Source organism: Lepisosteus oculatus, chromosome 9, assembly GCF_040954835.1.
Source record: "Lepisosteus oculatus isolate fLepOcu1 chromosome 9, fLepOcu1.hap2, whole genome shotgun sequence".
Taxonomy (NCBI): Eukaryota; Metazoa; Chordata; class Actinopteri; order Semionotiformes; family Lepisosteidae; genus Lepisosteus; species Lepisosteus oculatus.
In genome coordinates, this window is record NC_090704.1 from 17,055,148 (window position 1) to 17,076,414 (window position 21,267).

The window sequence follows — 21,267 nt, forward strand, 5'->3', positions numbered from 1 at the left end:
AAGCAACTAGAACATCTCTTTCAGAGAAGACACTTACAATACAGCAGATACACCTAACTCTTCCATAACAGAGTTAACCTGCAAGGTTTAGCTTCAGAAAATCTCTAGTACGAATAACAATCACTAAAATTTAATATATTAAATATTTTAAAAACAACTAGTGCTATGAAATATTCTGAAATGTTAGTTGGTTAATGGTTTTACATAAATACATACACTGTTCTCATAAAAAGTAATCTACAAAAATTCCTGAAATTTTTTTACAAACTGGAAACAGCTGCCAGTGTGTTGAAAGCACTACTTACCTTGCAAGCTGAAGGCAGATGGAGTAGACCCCTTGTCTGGTTTCATAGTCTACCTCAGAAGGAATGGAATCTCTTTGCATCACATTCACCACTAGGCTGCAAGAGAGAAAGCGGAAAACAAAATCTGTACCTTCTGTCTGACAGGATCCGATAATTTTACAATGCTCAGGACCTTCTACATTGTCTTGTTAGTGGAATGGCAGTGAAAACTATTAATATACCCACCACATTATTATTAATGAGATGACAGAACTAAATGGTAAGAAAACTGCACTGATGAATGCCTGATGAATTTAAAAATTGAATCATAACTAATGGCATTCTTACCTTAAACCTCCTGCTTTGAGAAAGTTTTCACAGAAAGACTTCACACTGGTTTTTGCCATTTCATCATCCGATGTTGGCATTAGTTTGGAGCTTAATACCTGTGAAATCATATAGTATTCATTCATTTACTGTCAAGATGATTGTCTTCTATGAACTCAAACTGATGAATAAGATGAAAACATGATCCATACATTCTCTGGCAGGTTGAGAAGATATTAATAAAAATAAAAATATAAAAATCTATCTACATTACTGTTCATTTTTTATACCAACAAAACAGTACTATTCTTCTTTAGGAGTAAAAGATGTGTTACACATCCCAAGGTCTGAATTACTTTTATGCTGTTTGATCCTGATTTTCTGATTTGGTTTTCCGATTACCTTCATGAGAGTATGAAAACAAAAATCTGCATTAACATTATACTTTCTTCAAAGTGCTACATAATCTTCATTTGTTCAATCAATTTAAATCAAGTTAAATCAATTACTGTGGCTTCAACAATAACCAGTACGATTTTAGCACTGGTGACCAACAGTGACCAGAAGTATTTATAATAGTTTACATGAAGACATGTGACATGCAGGATGCCAAGTGCCATACCTCCAGGTTGTAGAGCACTCTGAAAGTGGACATGCCAGGTGCAGAAGAGCGGAACAGGGATTCCAGGATGGAGGCAGCACTCTGTTGGTGCTGCTGCTTTGAAGACAATGAGGGAGACTTGGATGCCTGAGACCCTGAACCCACTGTGAACAGGCTTTTCTAACCAGAAAAAAACACACAAAAGAAATATGAATGAACACAGAAATCAAAATATTTACACAAGCAAGCAGCTTAGTAAACTTCTTCAAGAAAAAAAAACTAAAATAAAAACCCAACTACTGTATTGCAAAATGTATTTTATATTTCAGTATGTTCCTCAGTATGAGGCATGCAATCTCTTCAGCACTTAACATTCCGATTGTACTCAATATAAGTTCTTAAATATTTTTAAAACTCAAAATATTAAAAAACCTCATCAGTTACACTTGCCGATAAAGACAGCTCAGATAATTTTAAATTAGAATGCGGCAAACTTTAGTGAAAGGGAAGCTACCTGATGACTCCAGACACTGGACTCTTTAGGCACAAAGTTATCAAGGGCATCCTGCACTTCTGGATCAGTGGGGATCAACAGGAGCAGTTTCCGCACTCTGAGAGTTATCCTGTTAAAAAAGAAGAATGTACTTGTCCAATTACAATCACTTGATCAGTCTTGCTCCAGTGAAAACTCAGATATAAATAAATGGGAACTGAAATTGTTCATACCAATATATGTTAAGAAATGTTATTTTCCTCAGTAAAATATGAGTATAATAAAAGATAAGGTCCATGACCTTACCTGGGCTCATCTAAATTGGCGAGCTGGTACAGCATCTCAAATACATTACACACCAAAGCCATCACCACCCCAGGCAGGGATTTCTCCTGTATATAGAAAACAATTCAGAGACATGACTACTTTATGCTGAGCAAATTTAAAATTGGCACACACCATTCAAATTTAGCTGTTTATGTTCCACTGTGAAGCCCCTTGTTTGTTTTTGGGCGTCTCAACTTGTAGATATATTCATGCTCAATTTACATACAGTGGTGTGAAAAAGTGTTTGTCACACTGAAATGTTTCAGATCATCAAACAAATTGAAATATTAGACAAAGATAACACAAGTAAACACAAAATGCAGTTTTTAAATGAAGGTTTTTGTTATTAAGGGAAAAAAATCCAAACCTACATGGCCCTGTGTGAAAAAGTGATTGCCCCCTAAACCTAATAACTGGTTGGGCCACCCTTAGCAGCAACAACCGCAATCAAGCGTTTGCGATAACTGGTAATGAGTCTTTTACAGCGCTGTGGAGGAATTTTGGCCCACTCATCTTTGCAGAATTGTTGTAATTCAGCCACATTGGAGGGTTTTCGAGCCTTAACTGCTTTTTTAAGGTCATGCCAAAACATCGGATTCAGGTCAGCACTTTGACTAGGCCACTCCAAAGTCTTCAATTTGTTTTTCTTAAGCCATTCAGAGATGGACTTGCTGGTGTGTTTTGGATCATTGTCCTGCTGCAGAACCTGAAGTGCGCTTCAGCTAGAGGTCACGAACAGATGGCCGGACATTCTCCTTCAGGATTTATTGGAAGACAGCAGAATTCATGGTTCCATTTACCACAGCAAGTCTTCCAGGTCCTGAAGCAGCAAAACAGCCCCAGACCATCACACTACCACCACCATATTTTACTGTTGGTATGATGTTCCTTTTCTGAAATGCTGTGTTACTTTTACGCCAGATGTGTAACACATCTGGGACACATGGGACATGGGACACACACCTTCCAAAAAGTTCCAAAAAGTTCAACTTTTGTCTCGTCAGTCCACAGAGTATTTTCCCAAAAGTCTTGGGGATCATCAAGATGTTTTCTGGCAAAACTGAGAAGAGCCTTTATGTTCTTTTTGCTCATCAGTGGTTTTCGTCTTGGAACTCTGCCATGCAGGCCATTTTTGCCCAGTCTCTTTCTTAAGGTGGAGTCATGAACACTGACCTTAACTGAGGCAAGTGAAGCCTGCAGTTCTTTGGATGTTGTTGTGGGTTTTTTTCTGACCTCTTGGATGAGTCGTCGCTGCGCTCTTGGGGTAATTTTGGTCGGCCGGCCACTCCTGGGATGGTTCACCACTGTTCCATGTTTTCGCCATTTGTGGATAATGGCTCTCACTGTGGTTCGCTGGAGTCCCAAAGCTTTAGAAATGGCTTTATAACCTTTTCCAGACTGATAAATCTCAATTACTCTGTTTCTCATTTGTTCCTGAATTTCTTTGGATCGCAGCATGATATTTAGCTTTTGAGGATCTTCTGGTCTACTTCACTTTGTCAGGCAGGTCCTATTTAAGTGATTTCTTGATCGAGAACAGGTGTGGCAGTAATCAGGCCTGGGTGTGGCTAGAGAAATTGAACTCAGCTTTCCAAAGATGTGATAAACCACAGTTGACTTATGTTTTAACGGGGGGGGGGGGGGGGGGGGCAATCACTTTTTCACACAGGGCCATGTAGGTTTGGATTTTTTTTCCCTTAATAACAAAAACCTTCATTTAAAAACTGCATTTTGTGTTTACTTGTGTTATCTTTGTCTGATATTTCAATTTTTTTGATGATCTGAAACATTTCAGTGTGACAAACATGCAAAAAAATAAGAAATCAGGAAGGGGGCAAACACTTTTTCACACCACTGTATGTGCAATCAGTATATACATGGTTGTCTTGTGATACACACACATACTGATATTTACACAAAATTACACACATGTACAGTATTCTCCTCTGATTAGCCATACATGCACAATAACAATGACAATGTCCTGTGTCTGAACCAAGGTGCACTGTTTCACTGAGGTTAACCTGTTTGTGGATGGCACAGACCTGCTCCAGGGCATAGGCTGAATTGATGACACTGCTGCTGCTGCTGCTGCTGGCACTGGCTGAGGAGTCTGCGGAGCTACCAGAGGGTGTGCCCGTGCCTGAACTCTTCACAGTCAAGGTTTGCTCATCTGAGAAACCCAGCTGGTTAAGCAGCTTCTGGTCTTTGTTCATCGTCAGCTGGGCAAGCAGAGTGGAAAATGGTACATGACAATTAATGAGAAATATTATTTTGTATAAAGCCTTTCTCCAAGGTTCTTCCCTAGGTCCAATCCATAAAGGCTCTGCAAAGAAGGTGGACACAGTTAAGACCAGTAAAAGGTAGACCAATCTCATACACGGTAGATAATCTAGATAATCTAGAAATAAGCAGAAATCAATGTAACTTGGGACAAGTAAAACTGTCCTCTTGAAGAAGGATGAAGTAATAAAGCCAAACTTATCTGGACTAACACATGCTCAAATGCATAGACAAAACTGTCACACAATGTATACCAGTGGAAATTCCTATTGTTTGAACTCCTTGGTCTTGGTATCTAAATTCAAGAAAAACAGCAAAATGTGAAAAATGTACAACACAAAAACAATGCAGGGTAAACAAAATAATGCAATAACAGAACTGCTCTATATAAATACTCTTTTAACCTTTTTTGATCTCACCAGTTTTTAATTTTTAACTACTTATTTATGTTTTTCTTTCCTTTTGTTCTCGGTGACACTGATTTCTAATTTATCTATTTTCATCCGCTTCACTTTATCCGCTCCATGTTACAAATTTTCTTCAATCTGGAATTACCTGTTTCTAACACCCCCCCACACTCTGTAAATTTCCGCAACTGGCGATCAATTGATCACCCAAGGTTGGCAAATTCTGTTCTGTCCTCCTTATCCTGTTTCTCTTCCTCTGACCCTCTAGAGGACAAAATACAGTTACTTGACAGTGCTCTTTTATCTACCCTTGAGACCTTTGCTCCTTTAAAAACTTGAACCATCTCTTTCTCTCACCCTGCCCCCTGGTACAATGACCATCTGCGATCTATGAAGGCAGCCTTCGCAAACTTGAGCGTAGGTGGCCTCTTTCCGGCCTAAATGTACATTATCAGGCTTGGAGAGATTACTTATCTGAATATAAGGTTACTATAGAATCTGCTAGATCCACCTACTTCTCTCACATCATTGAAAATCACCAAAACAACCCCATACATCTTTTCTCCACCATCAATAGACTGCCCAAGCCAAACTGCCCTACCAAATTACCTGCCTCATCACAACTATGCAACACATTCTTAGTTTTCTTTAGTTTTAAGATTGACAACATCCGGCATCACATTCTCTCCACTACGCACATCATTTCCATACCTCCTCCCTCCTCATCCAACTTCTCTGGTTCCCTTCTCTCCAGCTTCTCTCTTCTTGACTCAGCATCCCTCAACAAACTAGTTACACACATGAAACCCACCATATCTATTTTAGATCCCATTCCCACCACTTTATTCCAGTCCTGTTTCTCTTCTCTCTGTCCCATTGTCCTCAATATTATACATGAATCCATGAGCACTGGCATTGTACCAACTGTCCTCAAAACTGCTGCCAAACCCCCGTGCCAAAAAAGCCTAACATGGCTCTCGACAATCTTAATTTTCACCCCATCTCCAACTTACCCTTTCTTTCTAAAATTCTAGAACGTGCTGTCACACTTCAGTTACATAACCACCTCATGACAAACAACCTTTTCGAACCCCTCCAATCTGGCTTCCGTCAACTTCACAGCACAGAAACTGCCCAGGTCAAAGTCACCAACGATCTTCTAATAGCTTCTGATTCTGGTGCTCTTTTTATACTCATCCTTCTTGATCTTAGTGCTGCTTTTGACACTGTTGACCATAAGATCTTACTTTCTTCAGTCTTGAGACTGTGTTTGGAGTTTCTGACACTGCCCTCAAATGGTTCAAATCTTACCTCACTGATCGCTGTCACTTTGTCTCTCTCAATGGGTACAGGTCTGAAATTGGTCTTGTTAAGTCTGGTGTTCCTCCGGGCTCAATACTGGGCCTTCTCCTGTTATGCCCCCAAGCTCTGGAACTCTTCACCCAAATTCACCTTCTCTAAACTCCTTCAAATCCAGACTCAAAACCCTCTTCTTCAGAAAAGCCTTTACTTAACTAGTGCCATTCTTCACCCTTCTGTTCTTCTTAGTACCACCATCCACGGTCTCCTCTATCGTAATTGTTGTATTGTTTAATTGGATATTATAATTGTGTGTTATCTTGTGTATTCTTCTTATTTAATCTTGTATTGTTCTTATTAATTGTTATTGTCATCCTGTAAAGCGCTTTGAAAAGCCACCTTTAAAAAGCGCTATGTAAAATAAAGATGATGATGATGATTATTATTATTATTATTATTATATTACAGTTGTAAGCAAATGTTTGGGCACCCCGGGTCAAATTGCATGTTTCATAAACTCTCTAAGTGAAAAGAACCTCTGCAGGGTGCAAACCTAAACATGACACATTTCTGCACATTTTAATGTACAACTACTATTTGGTACAACTTATACTGTTTAATATTGTTTTTCAATCTGTCACATTTAGCAAATAAATAGTAATTGTACATTAAAATGTGCAGAAATGTCATGTTTAAGTCTGTACCCTGAAGAGCCTGTGTTAACGACTTTTCATTTAGAGATTCAGTGAACCAAAACTTTTGTATATAGCTGTATAACTATTTTGTAAAGTAGTTTGAAATGAAACTTTGACAACACTTAACTTTTAATTGTTAATGTACCAAAAAGGTTTAAAATTACTCACCATGCTGTCATTAGCAAATATCTGCACATTATCCACAGGACAACTTAACTGCTCAGCAATCTTCCATCTTATGCTTCCAATGGTTTCATTGCTGTGTGCCTACAATGCATAAAATGGATTTAAAAAATACGAAACATTCACAGTATAAAAATCTGAAAGATCATGAAAACATCTACATGACAAATAAAGTATAATTAATTTCATACTCTACCAGAAGAGTTTGTCTAAATACAAAAGGCTAATTTCTTTAGCAAAATAAGGGTAACATACTGACTGTTTATAGCATATGTACTGTCCGTCTGTTAGAGCTGTACAAGGACATACCTCCAGTGTGAAAGTATCTTTGGTCGACTCGTAGGTGATGCTGAGGGTGACTGGGTGCCCATGAAAGGAGGCGCCATGAGGTAGGATAGTCCGAGGAACTGAATACAAATCCTTAAAGGTAGGGATAGGGAAGGTGAAAATATTTGTTCTTAACTTTGAATTGCTAATTATTTTCTACTACCCAGCCCTAATCTGAAATGGTGTGATTATTATGCTATGAACACTGCAACCTCACAGGGAAGACTGAGGAAGCGTAGGCAGATTCCTCCAACCCAGCACCTTCAAACCAGTAGTCCTTCAACACATTACAGGGAACAGCCTTAAAGGAGGATCAGCACCATTCAGATGAGAGGAGTGTCCCTCTCTGACTACACTGCATGCTTGCAACTGCCTGCAGCACATGAAGAGAGTTCCCTGCCATGTAATACCAAACCTTCCCTTGGCAGCACACAACTAGTTTATTGTAGCTAGTTAGGAAAGACCAGGAAAAAACAGGACACACTCAACCTTATTAGAGCCCTTGAGTAACAAATTACTTTTATTTTTTAATTACTTTTTATTATGTGCAAAACTTCAGTAACACAAAAAATCTCCCTAAAGGTGAAATCAAAAGTGATCATTTCCATACCAAACTCTACATAATTTACAACACACATTTAACAGACTAAGAAAAGTAACTCATAAATAGGTCTATAACAAATAAATACTATGCAAAAAGATTTCTTACCTCTATAGTGATTACATAACGTTCTGCAAGTAACAGTAATCGTTCAATTATTACAAGTTTGGTTGACCTAAATGGAAGAAAATACAGATTAAATCAAACGATTTTCAAAAAGAATGTTTCTCACAAAGAGTGCTGTTCCTTCAATAAAATTTCAATAATTTGGTAACCTCTCACAAACCATCTCGTATATGGTGCATAACTTAATAATTTATTTTTTACTATTATTTTTAAACACAATGACAAAAAAAGATTCTCTCACACCATAATATAACATCCTTTATCTAACACAAAACACAACTACTTTACTGATTATATTATAACGTATACAGCAGCGGCGAGGGCACATACCCACGTGAACCCGAGTGCGCAACATTGGTGTCAGAAGCGGGGTGGGGTAGCCCTTCGCCGAGGACGGCGAATTAAGCGGAGGAGTGTGTAACGAATACGGCCACCATCGGAGGTAGTTCGAGCCGCCTTACCAGCACGGTGACGTCACCGCCCTTCCTTGTGAATAGCAGGAACCGCAGCCATCGGGCTGAGGGGAGATTTCCCTTTAGCTCAACTGGCTGGGTCCTTGTTGAGTGATGCTGGAGGCCCGGGTTAGAGTCCCCATCGGTGGGGGGGCTGACCTGAGGCGGCAGCGGTGAGGGCGCATACCCACGTGAACCCAAGATACTGACACCAGATGCAGAACCACATACTGAATATACAATTAATACAATTTATATCTTATTCTACAAATCAGTAAATCTTTTAAAAGACACTGCAACTTACCTGGACGGAGACTGCACAGAAGTAGCTACAGTTGGCATGGCAGTAGCTGTCAGCATCTTTGTTGCCCTGGTAACAGCATGTGTTAGAGTGGGACCTCCAAGGGCTGAACTTGCAGCCTACAAGTACAATAAATCAGAAGTTATAGTAAAAACAAGCAAAATATCTGAGGATAATGTGCAGTACATAATGATAATAATAATAATAATAATAATAATAAAAACAATCTCTCACCTCTAATCTTTTATAACAGTCTGCAATGAATTTCTTGTGCAATGACACTGAATCCTATGATTAAAAAAGCAAAGAAAACTGTGGAGTTAAAAAGCAAACTGTGCAGCATTGTATATATAGGTAACTAAAATGGCAGTAGGATGGACGGGAAGCAAGAACAGATCACTGCTAGAACAAGAAAAGAAAAAATAAGCAAAAGGACCACCCATAACATGGGAAGAAGAAATCAGTATGCCTCCGGGAACATGTTGAACTCCAATAAATGAATACATTCAACTGGCACTACTCATTACAGGAAGAAGACAATGAAAATGGTGTATACACATACTGCAGATTCAACACTTTAATGTGTTTTACCTTTTTCATTTTGGGATTGAGGTTTATGTAGCTGTAGGTAATGATTAGCTGAATAGCTTCATTTGCAATTTCTTCATCTGGAGACTCCATGGCTATCCTCCAGATAAAATCCATTCCCGTCAAATCTAGCCTCTCCACCAACTGATCAATAAAATCCAGAAAAGAAAAAAAAAGCCCATTAAAATGACTATTTCACAATGAACAACTAAACATCTGAGCCTTAAAAAAAACTCAAGGAAAAAACTAGATTGCATCTCTTTCTATTTGATCTAGAAAATTGGTTTAAAGTCAAACATTAAATTCGATTACCCAATGGGTCATGCACCAATACAATTTAAATGTTTTTCAGAAATAACCAATAAATGTCCAGAAAATGGCTCACCCACCCCTGCAGGGTATTTGTTAACTAGGTGTACACTTAATTAGCACACATATCTAATAACCAAAGTATTCTTATTTCACTGATTTTCTTTTAGAAAACAAAAGGCGCCTTTAGACCAGTGCTTCTCATCAGACATTAACAGATGTGATGCAAGTTACATTTTTCAAGTTTGATGGACATAAGCACAGAGAATGAGTGTTACTGAGCAAGAGCTCTGTGTATCACTGTCATCAAATCCTGCCTGGATAAGCTGACTGTGCACCTTGAGGCAAAGTCACAAACATTTGTACTTGTGCTGGTGTCATGGGGACAGAGGTTGTGTGTTAAATTTATTATTTTAACTATTTAAATGATTTTCATGCTAGCGTGCTATAGGACAGAAAAGGTTGAAAAACACAGCTTTAGACACGAGTGCAATGTTCCATACCAGCTGAGTTCCCTGTCTTTTCAATCGATGGTCACACAAGTTTACATTCTCAAAGAAGGTCTTGAAAAGGTTAAACCCTGAAACATAAAAAAGATCCAATTTCAGACTTAGGATCTAATCTATCAGGATATCTGGAAATGCTACACATTGTAAGATGTGCTAGAATCATGGAAAATTTCATGGACAATTTACAAAGATACCTAAATTAATTTACTTTACTGCAATCACTTGTAGGGATTTACTTATTCAATAGAGCACAAAAATGTTTTAAGCAGTCACTAGTTACAACAGCATCTATTTAAATCTGACCTTTCACAAAAATCTTCTTTACTGAACTCCCCTTTTTCAACAGGTCAACATGGATATAGGACTACATCTGGAAAAGCATTTGTTAATCTATTATTTGACATGCTTATCAACAGCAATGGAGTCCCATGCAGTCAGGAAAGCACTATGCTTACACGGCTGTTAACATTCTGAGTCTCTGAGAATCTACTGCTAGGTGAAAAGAGATATGCTCACTGTTTGAAATAACTGATTTTAGTTATTACTGATAACTGATTTTAGTCCTTACCATTCATTGTAATCTCATAAGGCTCCATCTTGAGAATTTTCTCTTTGAACAACTGCTGCTGAACATCGCTCTCCAGGTCATGCTGTCCTTTTGTGAACCACTCAAAACACATCTGTACAGGAGAATAAGACACAATAGTCATGGACCAGACAATACAATATTAAAGCACAGAAAAAGGTCATTACTTCAGGCAACTAACAGAGTATTTAACTGGTTCGTATTATGTCTCTATTGAACTAGTAATAATAATTCCTTGAACTTCTATAGCGCTTTGCTGGACACTCCACTCAAAGTGCTTTACAGGTAATTCCCTCTACCACCAATGTACAGCACCCATCTGGATGATACAGTGGCAGCCATAGTATGCTCACTACACATCAGTTATCAGTGGGGAGGAGAACAGACTGATGAAACCAATTCAGAGATGGAGATTATTAGGAGGCCATGATTAGTAAAGGCCAATGGGAAGCTTGTCCAGGACGCACTGGAATAACACCCCTACTCTTTTTTAGAAACATCCTGGGATTTTTAAAGACCACAGAGATCAGGACCTCAGTTTTACGTGGCACCTTTTTACAGTATAGTGTCCCCATCACTATACTGGGCCATTAGGACCCACATAGACCACAGGGTTAGTGACCCCTACTGGCACCACTAACACCATTTCCAGTGGCAACCTTAGTTTTTCCCAGGATGTCTCTTATCCAGGTACTGACCAGACTCACACCTGCTTAGCTTCAGTGGGTTGCCAATTGTGAGTTGTAGGGTGATATGGCTGCTGGCAAACTAGACAAAAGCAAAATAATTTAACCTTGTTCCAACATCTTCAAGTATTTAATCACAAAGCAAAAGATGAAATCTTTTATCTTAAATTAAAATGACATTCGCACTCAAGATGCAATGTGATGCAGCTTCTCTTCCTATTTCCAATTTATAAGCATAGAGATTCCACAATGGTGTTCATCCCTACCTCTCGATCCAGCTCACAGACATCCAGCCCAGATACAAGGCACTCCCAGATCTCCTTTGCACGATTCCACACTAGATACAAGCTGGCCTCTTGGAGGAAAAAGGCCAGGAACTTCAGATGCCCTTCCAAGTACTGCAATACAATAACCAAATATATATTTTAAATTATAGGCAAATTACAGTATGGAATTGGTTATGCTTCTCTCATTTTAAGACTTCTTGTCTGGAGGCAAAATGACTTTAAGCCTAAACAAATATGTAACAGCATAATCACTAGTTGTGTGGCATACAAACTTAGTGATGTGTTGCAGAACAAAACATTTATCTTAAATTGGAAAGGGAAGGAACTAAGCAATTGATTTAAGAGCATAAAGTGAAATAAACAGTTTTAAGAACTGAGTTCTTTCCACCTTATAAGAAACAAGTACTGTGGTGGTATTTAAAAAAAAATGTTCAGAAAAATCACTCCACTAGAAGTAAAGCTGTCTGCAATATCCAAAGCTGTTTACCTCTTGGTAGGTGTATCTGCCATCCACAAGTGTTGAACCAGAAAGCCCTGCTGAGCCACTCACTGACACAGCCAACCGGTGACAAGACACAAGACTGCCCGTTATCAGTTTCACAACTTCAAAGTTCTTCTTCAGATCCTGAATGATGCTCTGCTGAGAAAATGGTAACGTTTTTCTTCTATGCCTTTGCTTCTCTGGTGATTTTTGGCATTTACTTGTTTCTTTCGTAGATTGTGCATGACCATATAAAAAGTCAAGATGCACTGAATTATCCAAAGAAAATCCTAAATTCTGTAAAACTTAAATTATTGTGCTATTATAAATCTGTCGTTGCTAATGAAGCTGTGGAAAGATTAATAAGCTATTAATAACTTAAAAATACTTAAAACCTCTTTCCAGGTTTGTATGTAACTTGCTTGCTCCTCTATTTGTGTGTATACTTCTTACAAAAACACAACAAACTTTGGCGCTTATAGGTATACTAGTGTGCAACATGTGTAAATATATGTCTATTTTCCCCTGTCATCCACCCATCCATGTAATGAGTTACCCCTTCATTAATTTAAACAATGCATGCTACACAACATCTTAAATAAATATTTAAGTGTCAGAAAAAAAAAACATGAATTAATAAAAAGCTGTACTCAATTACACATTAGAAACAATGCTAGCATGGATTAGAATCTTCCATGACAGACACTGAGGGGTTTGATTTTTTTTAGGGGTTAAAATATTATAGGTAGAATATCTTCCCTGTGCTGATGTCTGTCTTCAGCTATAATACACAGACTGGGAAATGCTTGTTTCGCTGGTGGCTTAGCTGTAGACTCACCTTGTCCTGCTTCTGGTAGGTCTGCTTTATGAAGGATCGTGTGATCTCGTGCAGCTGGCGGAGTGCTGGCACCACCCACACCGCCTGGGGGTTACTCTGCTGAGATGACTGCAAAACAGACTAAGTTGGCAAGGAGAGCCAGTTACTAATACTATCCCATCATAGTAATGGGGCAGAAATATTTAAACATACAGAATAAAAACTCATGTTTTTAAAGTGGTTGCAAGCAAAGACAGATTTGTAAGCAAAGAAAACAAAACTTTCAAAAATGAAATAATTTGTTTTCTAATAATAAATACAATTTAAAATGATAATTTATTAATAATTGCCACTTACTCTATGTGCAGTATATGACAAAAAGGGAACTGTCTAAGTGTCATCAGCAAATATTGTAAGTACAGCAATTTGTGATTACAATTAATCAAATTCTTTTAGTTACTTAAAATCCCCTTTCCAATGTGCAGTTGCAATTAACTGCAAGAATGTCTCTTTACATACATTTTTCTTAGAACAGGCTATAACCCAAACACAAGCCTAAGCTACAGCAACACCTTAAGAAGTTCTTATTTGTAAGTCTAAATATACCATATGTTACTGAATTCCTGCCAAGTCTTTGATTTCCAAAGCCATCTGAGGAGCAAAACACTGTTAAAAAACCCTACTGAGTATGCTTATGTTTATCTATCCATTCATTATCACAAAGCCTGGTAAGGATCAAGGGTACTAGTATGGATCATGATACCCAGAGCCTAATCTGAAAGCAAACTGTGCAGATGCTAGTCAACACAAAGGGAGAATTTAGAATGGCCAGCATTTTCCTGTGAAATGGGAGAAAATGGGGAAAAAACCATGAGAACATGCAAATTCCACACAGAAGGCCCCTCAGTCAGGACTGAAGAGCTGTGATGTAGCAGCACTAATGTTGTCAAATTATTTTTTGATGTATGCTAATTTTGCAACAGCTACTGGTATGTACAGATAACCATATAAGTTTTTTAAGCATATATTTTTAAATAAGATAAAAATCTGCTAGACCAGTACAAGATGACAACTCTGTTTTCTATCAGTTATTAGTCCAATGGAATAGTCACTCCAAATGACTTAAAAAGGGAAACAGTAATGTAACATTCTTGTTTTGTTAAGTGACATAAATGTGATAAAAAATGACAGAATTGTATCCTTTTTGTGTTCTTCATTGAAGCTCTAGTAAATGTTAACAGTGATTAAATGCACTAAGGTTTTCTAAAAGCTTTCATGCTCAGAATTTTGCAAATCAAAGAGTAATACAGAGTAAAAAACAATCAAGGCACTCATTTGACCAGGTTAACTAATCATGTACGATCAAGCCCAAAGCTGACAGCTAAAGTTGTCCAAGAGATTGCAGATGATTGGCGACTGTTATTGACTGAGAGGAATCCAATCATGTTTCTTACTTTGGAGCTTGAGCTTGGTTTCTTCTTGCCCCAGGACCCAGTAAGAAAAGAAACTTGGGTCTCCGTGGTAGATTTTGATTCCTCTTGAATAAGTATCTAAAAAAATAAACTTGAATGGCATTTAATCGCTTCACTTTACAGTAAGCGAAGTTTGTATTCTGGTTGCCTAGGTATCCTAGCATGAAGATAATAACGTAAGAAAGTAAAGCAAAAGGTGGAACTAACTTTCTATTTGGCCAATAATGTCTGATTGGGATATTAAACCTACGAATCTCTGGAAATGTTTAATTTATATGTGTTTTGCAGATGTCACACCATGTCCTCACATACGTTTCCAGAGGCCACCTTTAACATTTTCCTACCTAGCAACATGAAGACCCGCTTTCAGAAAAGCTAGCTTTTTTAAGATAGTTCTGCAGTTTGTCTTGACAATGATGAAATTCAGTAGATCTTCTCAGTGCGCATGTGAGTGAGAAAACCAAGGAACCCTGGCATTGAAAAGGTGTAACTGACTAGGACAAGAGGGTGGATTTGTCTTTTAGAAACAGACCTCCTTAAGATTTGCACCAAAAGCATTTTTCCTAAATATTAAAACATGCTTCCTGTTCTGGAACAATAAACAATAATTAGTGTCTTTCTGTACCTCTGTAAGATAACCAGACTTATCACTGGATCTTTAAAAGGTCTGACATTCTGTGTTGCAAAGTTCAGCCAGCCCAGCACTAATGCTCATCAAAAGCCAACCTTTTTGATGTCCTCGATACACTTGATTACATAGTTCCTCTTGACAGTCTCCTTTACGGCATAGGCATCACTCAGGATGGCAAGGTGCTCCTCCAGGGCTTGCTGCACCAGGCTAGTTGGCAGAGTGGGCAAGTGTGCCAGCTCCCACAGTACCTCCAGCACCTGGGACAACACACACACCCGCAAATACAAAACAGCCCACAGCAAAGAGGAATTCTAAACCACCTTCCTATCAGTCTCAAACCTTTTTAAGTTCATATTGGCTAGCTTGGTAAACAGTCATGTATCCTAAATAATTAAGCAATCACTGATTACAAATGAATATCATACATATGGAAAATATTATCAAGATTGCTTTAAATATGTATAGATATTTTTTGGCATAAAATCAGACCTTTAATGTACCCTGCCAAGCTATAGCCAAGCGACGATCATGTGCTGTTTGCTTTATTAGTCAACCCCACTGTGCCAGTGTCCTCACCTTGCCAGTGGTGGCCTCAGAGCGAGCCTCACGGCCAATCCTCCCAATCAAACTCAGGAGTTTCTGTCGAACTCGGTCGCTTTCCACCTCCCAGCTCTGTATACAGGGAAAAGCGGGTCATGAACTAACACCCTCATGCATCCCATCATTCAGAAATGAGGAAGTGCAAAACAAAAAAAACTTTCACAAAGCATAAACACAAACCTCTGGTAACACACAGTACCAAAGATATAATAAGAGCTCTGATGTAAGAACAAAACTTAAGTTGAGGAACAAATCCCTTCCATGTCAGATTTAGAATTGCCAACTACTTACACTCTATCTCCTTAATATATATATAAATATATATATGCAATTTATATTCTGCAATTTATATTCTGCAATTTCCCTAACAGGATCAATAAAGTATTTATAATATACATCTCCTTAATATACTGTATATTTTACAGGGGAATAACCATTATCAATGTTTCAATTCTTTACACAATGAAATATCCTTAATGGGAAAAAAATGATGTACCTGGCTTAATAATGAAGCAAAACAAATCAAAACAAACACCAACAGTTGATCAGGTAATGAGTTGCAAAGAAAACTGGGATCACACATCTCAGCCCTTCAAGGCTCACTTATATCTTATATGTGATCATTATAGCACATTACAATGTTTTTTTTATTTGTTAAACATTGTAGCGGCAATGCTTATTAATAAGTCAGAATTAAGTGTTGCTGTGCTTTCCTAAATGAAGCCCCATCCCTCTTTCTCATCTCTGTGGTGCAGCCACAGAAAAGGTATTCATGCAGTTCTGATTTAAGGTGTGCTTAATTGATCATGCTTGCCTATCATGATCAATGCCCATTCCTGGTGCCTATCTGTCTGTGAGATTCTTGAGAACATTTGGATTGTGGTCCTAGATGGCAGAGGTCATTGTTACTCATCTCTCACCTTGACCAACCAATCAGGAACCTGCAGGGCGTGGTAACTCCACGTGGGTCTGAAATGCCCGCTAAACTTTCGACCAATCATCACCTGTCTTGGTTCTGGTTTAAAAGACACTGCACAGCTCAGAAACTTTATCTAAGGGTGTGAAAATGGCCAGAGAAGCAATCACGTGACGGCAGGTGTTGTCTGTATAAGGACTGGAACCTTATTTCAGCAGAGCTTCGGCCCGGGGAATGCCAGTACGTAAATCGCTAGTCAACGCCAACGTGGACGCTTCGATTGATCACCGGAGTATATGTTTGGACTCTTGTCGACAACCTGAGTATGTTTTTATTCAGCACCAGCGCTACACCGGAAGCAAACCCAGTTTCTTCCACCTAAAGAGTGACTTTCTGGGACCCGCAGCCACCCTCTGTGCATAGAGACCTTCGTCTGACTCCGAGCTGCACCCTGCACCCTGCCCAACCTGACTGGTTGGCCGGGAGACACAGCGATTGGACGCAGCCACTAGCTGGTTTTTGGTGTCTGTGCCGGGAAACATGAATCCATATCTAGATAAGTAAACCCAATGTTCTACACGGAATCTTGAGAATTCAATTGCTACCTCAACACAAGTTGATATCAATTCAATTCATATGAGTAATGTACAGATGCAGCCATTCGAAGTGCGCGGTACAAACCCGTACTGCAGTCAACTCACTTTGTCATACCCCGGTACATGATTGGCTGGCCAAAATGACTGACGGGCACTCGTGGTGCGTTGGACGGTTGTGGAAAAATTTGATCATTTAATGTCTTTACTGTGCATGTTTTAATCCGCTTAGTATTGAATATTTATACGGAATTTTACAACTAAAGGGAAATTTTTGTAGCTGAGCATAAAAAGAAGAGGAGCATAACGCATCTGAAGGTCATTAACGATATTAATTAAGGAACATAAATATATTACTGTATGTAAACTGTACTGTATATGGCTAGTCTTGGTAGTTTAAAGAAAAAATACACACCAGTCTTCCATTTCTCCCTAAACATTCGAAGCATCAAAGTTTTATAAAACGGTCCCCAAATATGCGATTGCTTTATAGAATTAATTTTAATTTTAAAAATTTATTTAACACGAAAATTAAGCTGTTTACTTTCCTCCCCCTGAGAATATAGTCCCTCGTCCCTCCTTAAAATTTCTTTATCACACAGTAAAAAGTCAAAATTCTGGGGTGTGCGTATACCAGAGAATATGGCATGACTTCAGATGGGTGCCAGCCAATCAGATTTCATAACCGGAATTATCCGTTTTATAATCAGGAATATAATATGGAATCACGTATCTAAAGAAATTAATAATGATATTAATTTAAGGATCTAAATATCTAAATCTATGTATCTATTTAGCTGGTAGTATTACTGTATTCCACTTTCTTTGTAAACATGTTTTGTTAACAACCAAATTGCAGCGGAAGAGAGAGAAAAAAATGCATTCTGTTTTTTGTTATGGTCTGTAACAAAAAACAAGAAGAAGTTGCATTGCTGGTATTGGTATTTTAAAGAAAAAATACACACTAGTATTCCATTTCTCCCTAAACATTTTAAGCATCAAAGTTTTACATGTGGTTATTTTGGAAACGTTTTACGTTTTTACTTTTACTTTTTCTACCTCAACATTTTACTAAAATGATTAGGGAGAAATGGAATACTGGTGTGTATTTTTTCTTTAAACCAGCCATATGCAGTACAGTTTACAAACAGTCATATGTTTATGTTCCTAAATTAATATCTTTTATGAGCATGTGAAAGGCATGGTGAATCGGAGATTCTCAAGACTTACTTCGTATGATTGGAAACGAATGCGTGATCGGATCAACAAAATGCTGTGGTGTTACTATTTGTCAATGAAAAAATTAAGTCTTTTCGTTTACAAAGACGGTTACAAAGAATGTGGACCAGGGTAATACTTTGAGTTTACAGCTTATCCAAAGTCATTCATTATTAATACTATTAGTAATATCTTCGGTAAAGACTTTGATGAATTGGATATTTCTGCATAATTAAAATATTTATGGTAAAGGTGGTAGGTTGTGTACTTTTGTCCAACTGAGCAGATCTTGCTTTCATAAAATATACCAATATTTTAATGTATAATGATTAACATGCTGTAATACACAGTTTAAATTTAAAAGTCTAAAGAGCATACAGCTTTAATTCTTAATTGAATAAAGATTGTCCCTCAGCAGTGATCGGGATTTGAAACCGGGTGTTTTCTGGCGACAGCTCAAATGCTGTACATGAGAGGTTAAGCTTTATTAGCTCCACCTGGCAGTGATTCCGGATACTATTATCTTACTGCAGTATTATATGGTATGACGCAATATGACACGTTAATACGCGTTGTGATGCGACACGCCCACTGCTTTTTACCGCGACGTACCCCGCTCGTTTTGAATGGCTGCATCTGCACTTTTGAGTAGCTAATGTAGACTGATTAACGATAGTATAGCAGAACAGTATATTGAAGCATATTCTTTGTATCTCTTTGTGTTTTGCATATCTTCGTTATTACATACCTTGCACTTTGATAACCCTCACAGATCTGCCATCTGTATCCAGGCACGCTGTTATATGTTTTATATGCACAATTTATGTATTCATAAATGTATCTCGTTTATTGAATCTGTGTGTGTGATCGATTGATTTTCTAAAAGCCATAACGAACCACCTCATGATTAATGCTACAATTAATATATCGTCCCAGTAAATTCACAAAACCCCTTCAACATCATTAAACTTTAAAGAATCTATGTGCAACAAATGCATGATGGAGACATAATGCAAATACTTTCTTGCCTTGGTTTTACACGTACTTCTACTCCTGGAGATCCTAAATCAGACATCACCCTACCTTGCATACTGAAGTATGAAGACTCACTGACAAACACTTCCCAGATTCTTACCTTCTGAATGAGGACAAACAAGTGGCTGAGCTGATCGAAGTTGAACTTTACTGCCGCCGCAGCGATGATAGTGTGGATATTCTCTATTACAGTGGAAGACTGGCCAGACTATACATAAAGCAAAAGATCAGCATCACAACCAACACCCACGATCAAATTATAAGGCAGAACTGCTTCATGTCATTTTGTACACAAATGTTTCTTTTTGTGCACTATTACTGTATTATGGAAAATAATAAATACAACAAAATACTTCTTATGTGAGTATGTAGACTTTATTTCCAAGTCCCAAAACCTAATCCCTCTCTTTTATATTAGTCCTTAAAAGGAAAATTGATTAGTTATCTGCTGATCCACTATAGAGTCCACTTTTCAGGATCACATCCCCACCATATACCTGGGTATAACTGGAATTTGAAAACTTTCCTTTTTAAACCATCTGAACAACAGGGGAGTTATAGTTAACCTGCCATTAATGCTGTTATGCCACAATACTCCACTTGAGAATTTGCCCACATTAAGAGCCAAATTACACATAAAACATGGGGGGCATGAAATTAATGTGTTCCGCATTCACAAGTTTTTTGTAGCACACGACAATATACCTAAATTGGGTTAGATATACACATGCAGGAAGCTTTTACTAATTTTGCCATTAAATACACACTTGGACCAGCTGACTATATTAATTCTTAAAAAAAACTTGTATGGCTTCACTTTTTGCTTGAGTGTGAATGGCAGCAAGTGCATTCTGCTGTATACTGCATCAAGACCAGAAAGAAAATGGATGATATGGCACCACAAACTGCTTTGTCGGATCCCTAAAACACACAATCAATATCGGTTTAGTAATTTATGTAAAATATTTTCCAATTAAAAGAATAAATGTGAATAACAGAGAAAAAGAGTATATTATTAGAAGCCATCAAAGATTTCATTTTCTTTTAAGAAGTTCAGCATCAGTAACTGGTAGATATGATAGACTCAGTCTAACAGTTTAAACTTTTTTATTTGGTACTGAATACTTTACAGTGAAGAATGTCAATCTTTAACAGCTACTACAGTTGATATTTGGAAAAGCTTGAAACTTTCCAGATTAGACACTCACCTGTATCCTCCAAATTTTGGACAGCTCATCCAATGAGAGCTTGCTCCCCAGAAGTTCAATGATTCCCTTTATACGATCACAGTATTGAGCCTGGTCAATGTTCCCTGTTAAAGATAGAAAAAAAGAAAAATTAGAAGCCTCTTTAAATAAGTCACATAAAACAGCTTCTGTTGCAAAGAAGGATTTAAAGTTTCTTATCTTCCAAGAAACACATTAAGTGTTTCCACTCCTCAATGTACCTATGCCATTACTGTAACTATGTCTATTGTGTTTGCCAGTATTACATTCTTTTTAATAATATCACAATATTATTTTTTAATAGCATAATATTATAAACCTTTCTCTTAGCTGGAAAACACGTAGATATTTATTTAAAATAATAAGAACAACCACCTTCCAGGGCTATGGACAAGACTGAATTTTCCACCAGCCAGTCTAACAATCGATCAGTGTCGATGGCGTTCTTCACTGTCTTTGAAACTGTACTTTCTTCGATAAGCTTCGTCACCTATGAAAAAGACAGGAAAAAACAAAACCTGAACACAACATAAACCATGATTTACTAGACATCTTTTATATGTGCATAACATTGCTGAAAATTAAAACAACTAAAAGATACAGTACA

General features: G+C 37.8%; 1 protein-coding gene across 10 annotated transcripts in view; it reads right to left on the minus strand.

The window, feature by feature from the left end:
* usp24 (ubiquitin specific peptidase 24) overlaps positions 1–21,267 on the minus strand; it is a 73,505-nt gene that overhangs the window by 32,940 nt on the left and 19,298 nt on the right. For 3 of the 10 annotated variants that reach the window (XM_015355756.2, XM_015355755.2, XM_015355759.2), the window contains exons 11-33: positions 21,036–21,150; positions 20,643–20,746; positions 19,535–19,642; positions 15,649–15,744; positions 15,168–15,329; positions 14,424–14,519; positions 12,991–13,110; positions 12,159–12,311; positions 11,651–11,782; positions 10,681–10,792; positions 10,107–10,183; positions 9,298–9,438; positions 8,941–8,994; positions 8,710–8,825; positions 7,936–8,002; positions 7,209–7,319; positions 6,885–6,983; positions 4,078–4,254; positions 2,012–2,097; positions 1,727–1,835; positions 1,234–1,392; positions 633–730; positions 306–401 (exon numbers count right to left, since the gene is read on the minus strand). In XM_015355756.2, the coding sequence (XP_015211242.2) occupies positions 306–401; positions 633–730; positions 1,234–1,392; positions 1,727–1,835; positions 2,012–2,097; positions 4,078–4,254; positions 6,885–6,983; positions 7,209–7,319; positions 7,936–8,002; positions 8,710–8,825; positions 8,941–8,994; positions 9,298–9,438; positions 10,107–10,183; positions 10,681–10,792; positions 11,651–11,782; positions 12,159–12,311; positions 12,991–13,110; positions 14,424–14,519; positions 15,168–15,329; positions 15,649–15,744; positions 19,535–19,642; positions 20,643–20,746; positions 21,036–21,150 (2,588 nt within the window). The remainder of the gene's footprint in view (positions 1–305; positions 402–632; positions 731–1,233; positions 1,393–1,726; positions 1,836–2,011; positions 2,098–4,077; positions 4,255–6,884; positions 6,984–7,208; positions 7,320–7,935; positions 8,003–8,709; positions 8,826–8,940; positions 8,995–9,297; positions 9,439–10,106; positions 10,184–10,680; positions 10,793–11,650; positions 11,783–12,158; positions 12,312–12,990; positions 13,111–14,423; positions 14,520–15,167; positions 15,330–15,648; positions 15,745–19,534; positions 19,643–20,642; positions 20,747–21,035; positions 21,151–21,267) is intronic. The other 7 variants (XM_069194209.1, XM_015355760.2, XM_069194210.1 and 4 more) reach the window with 5 other exon arrangements.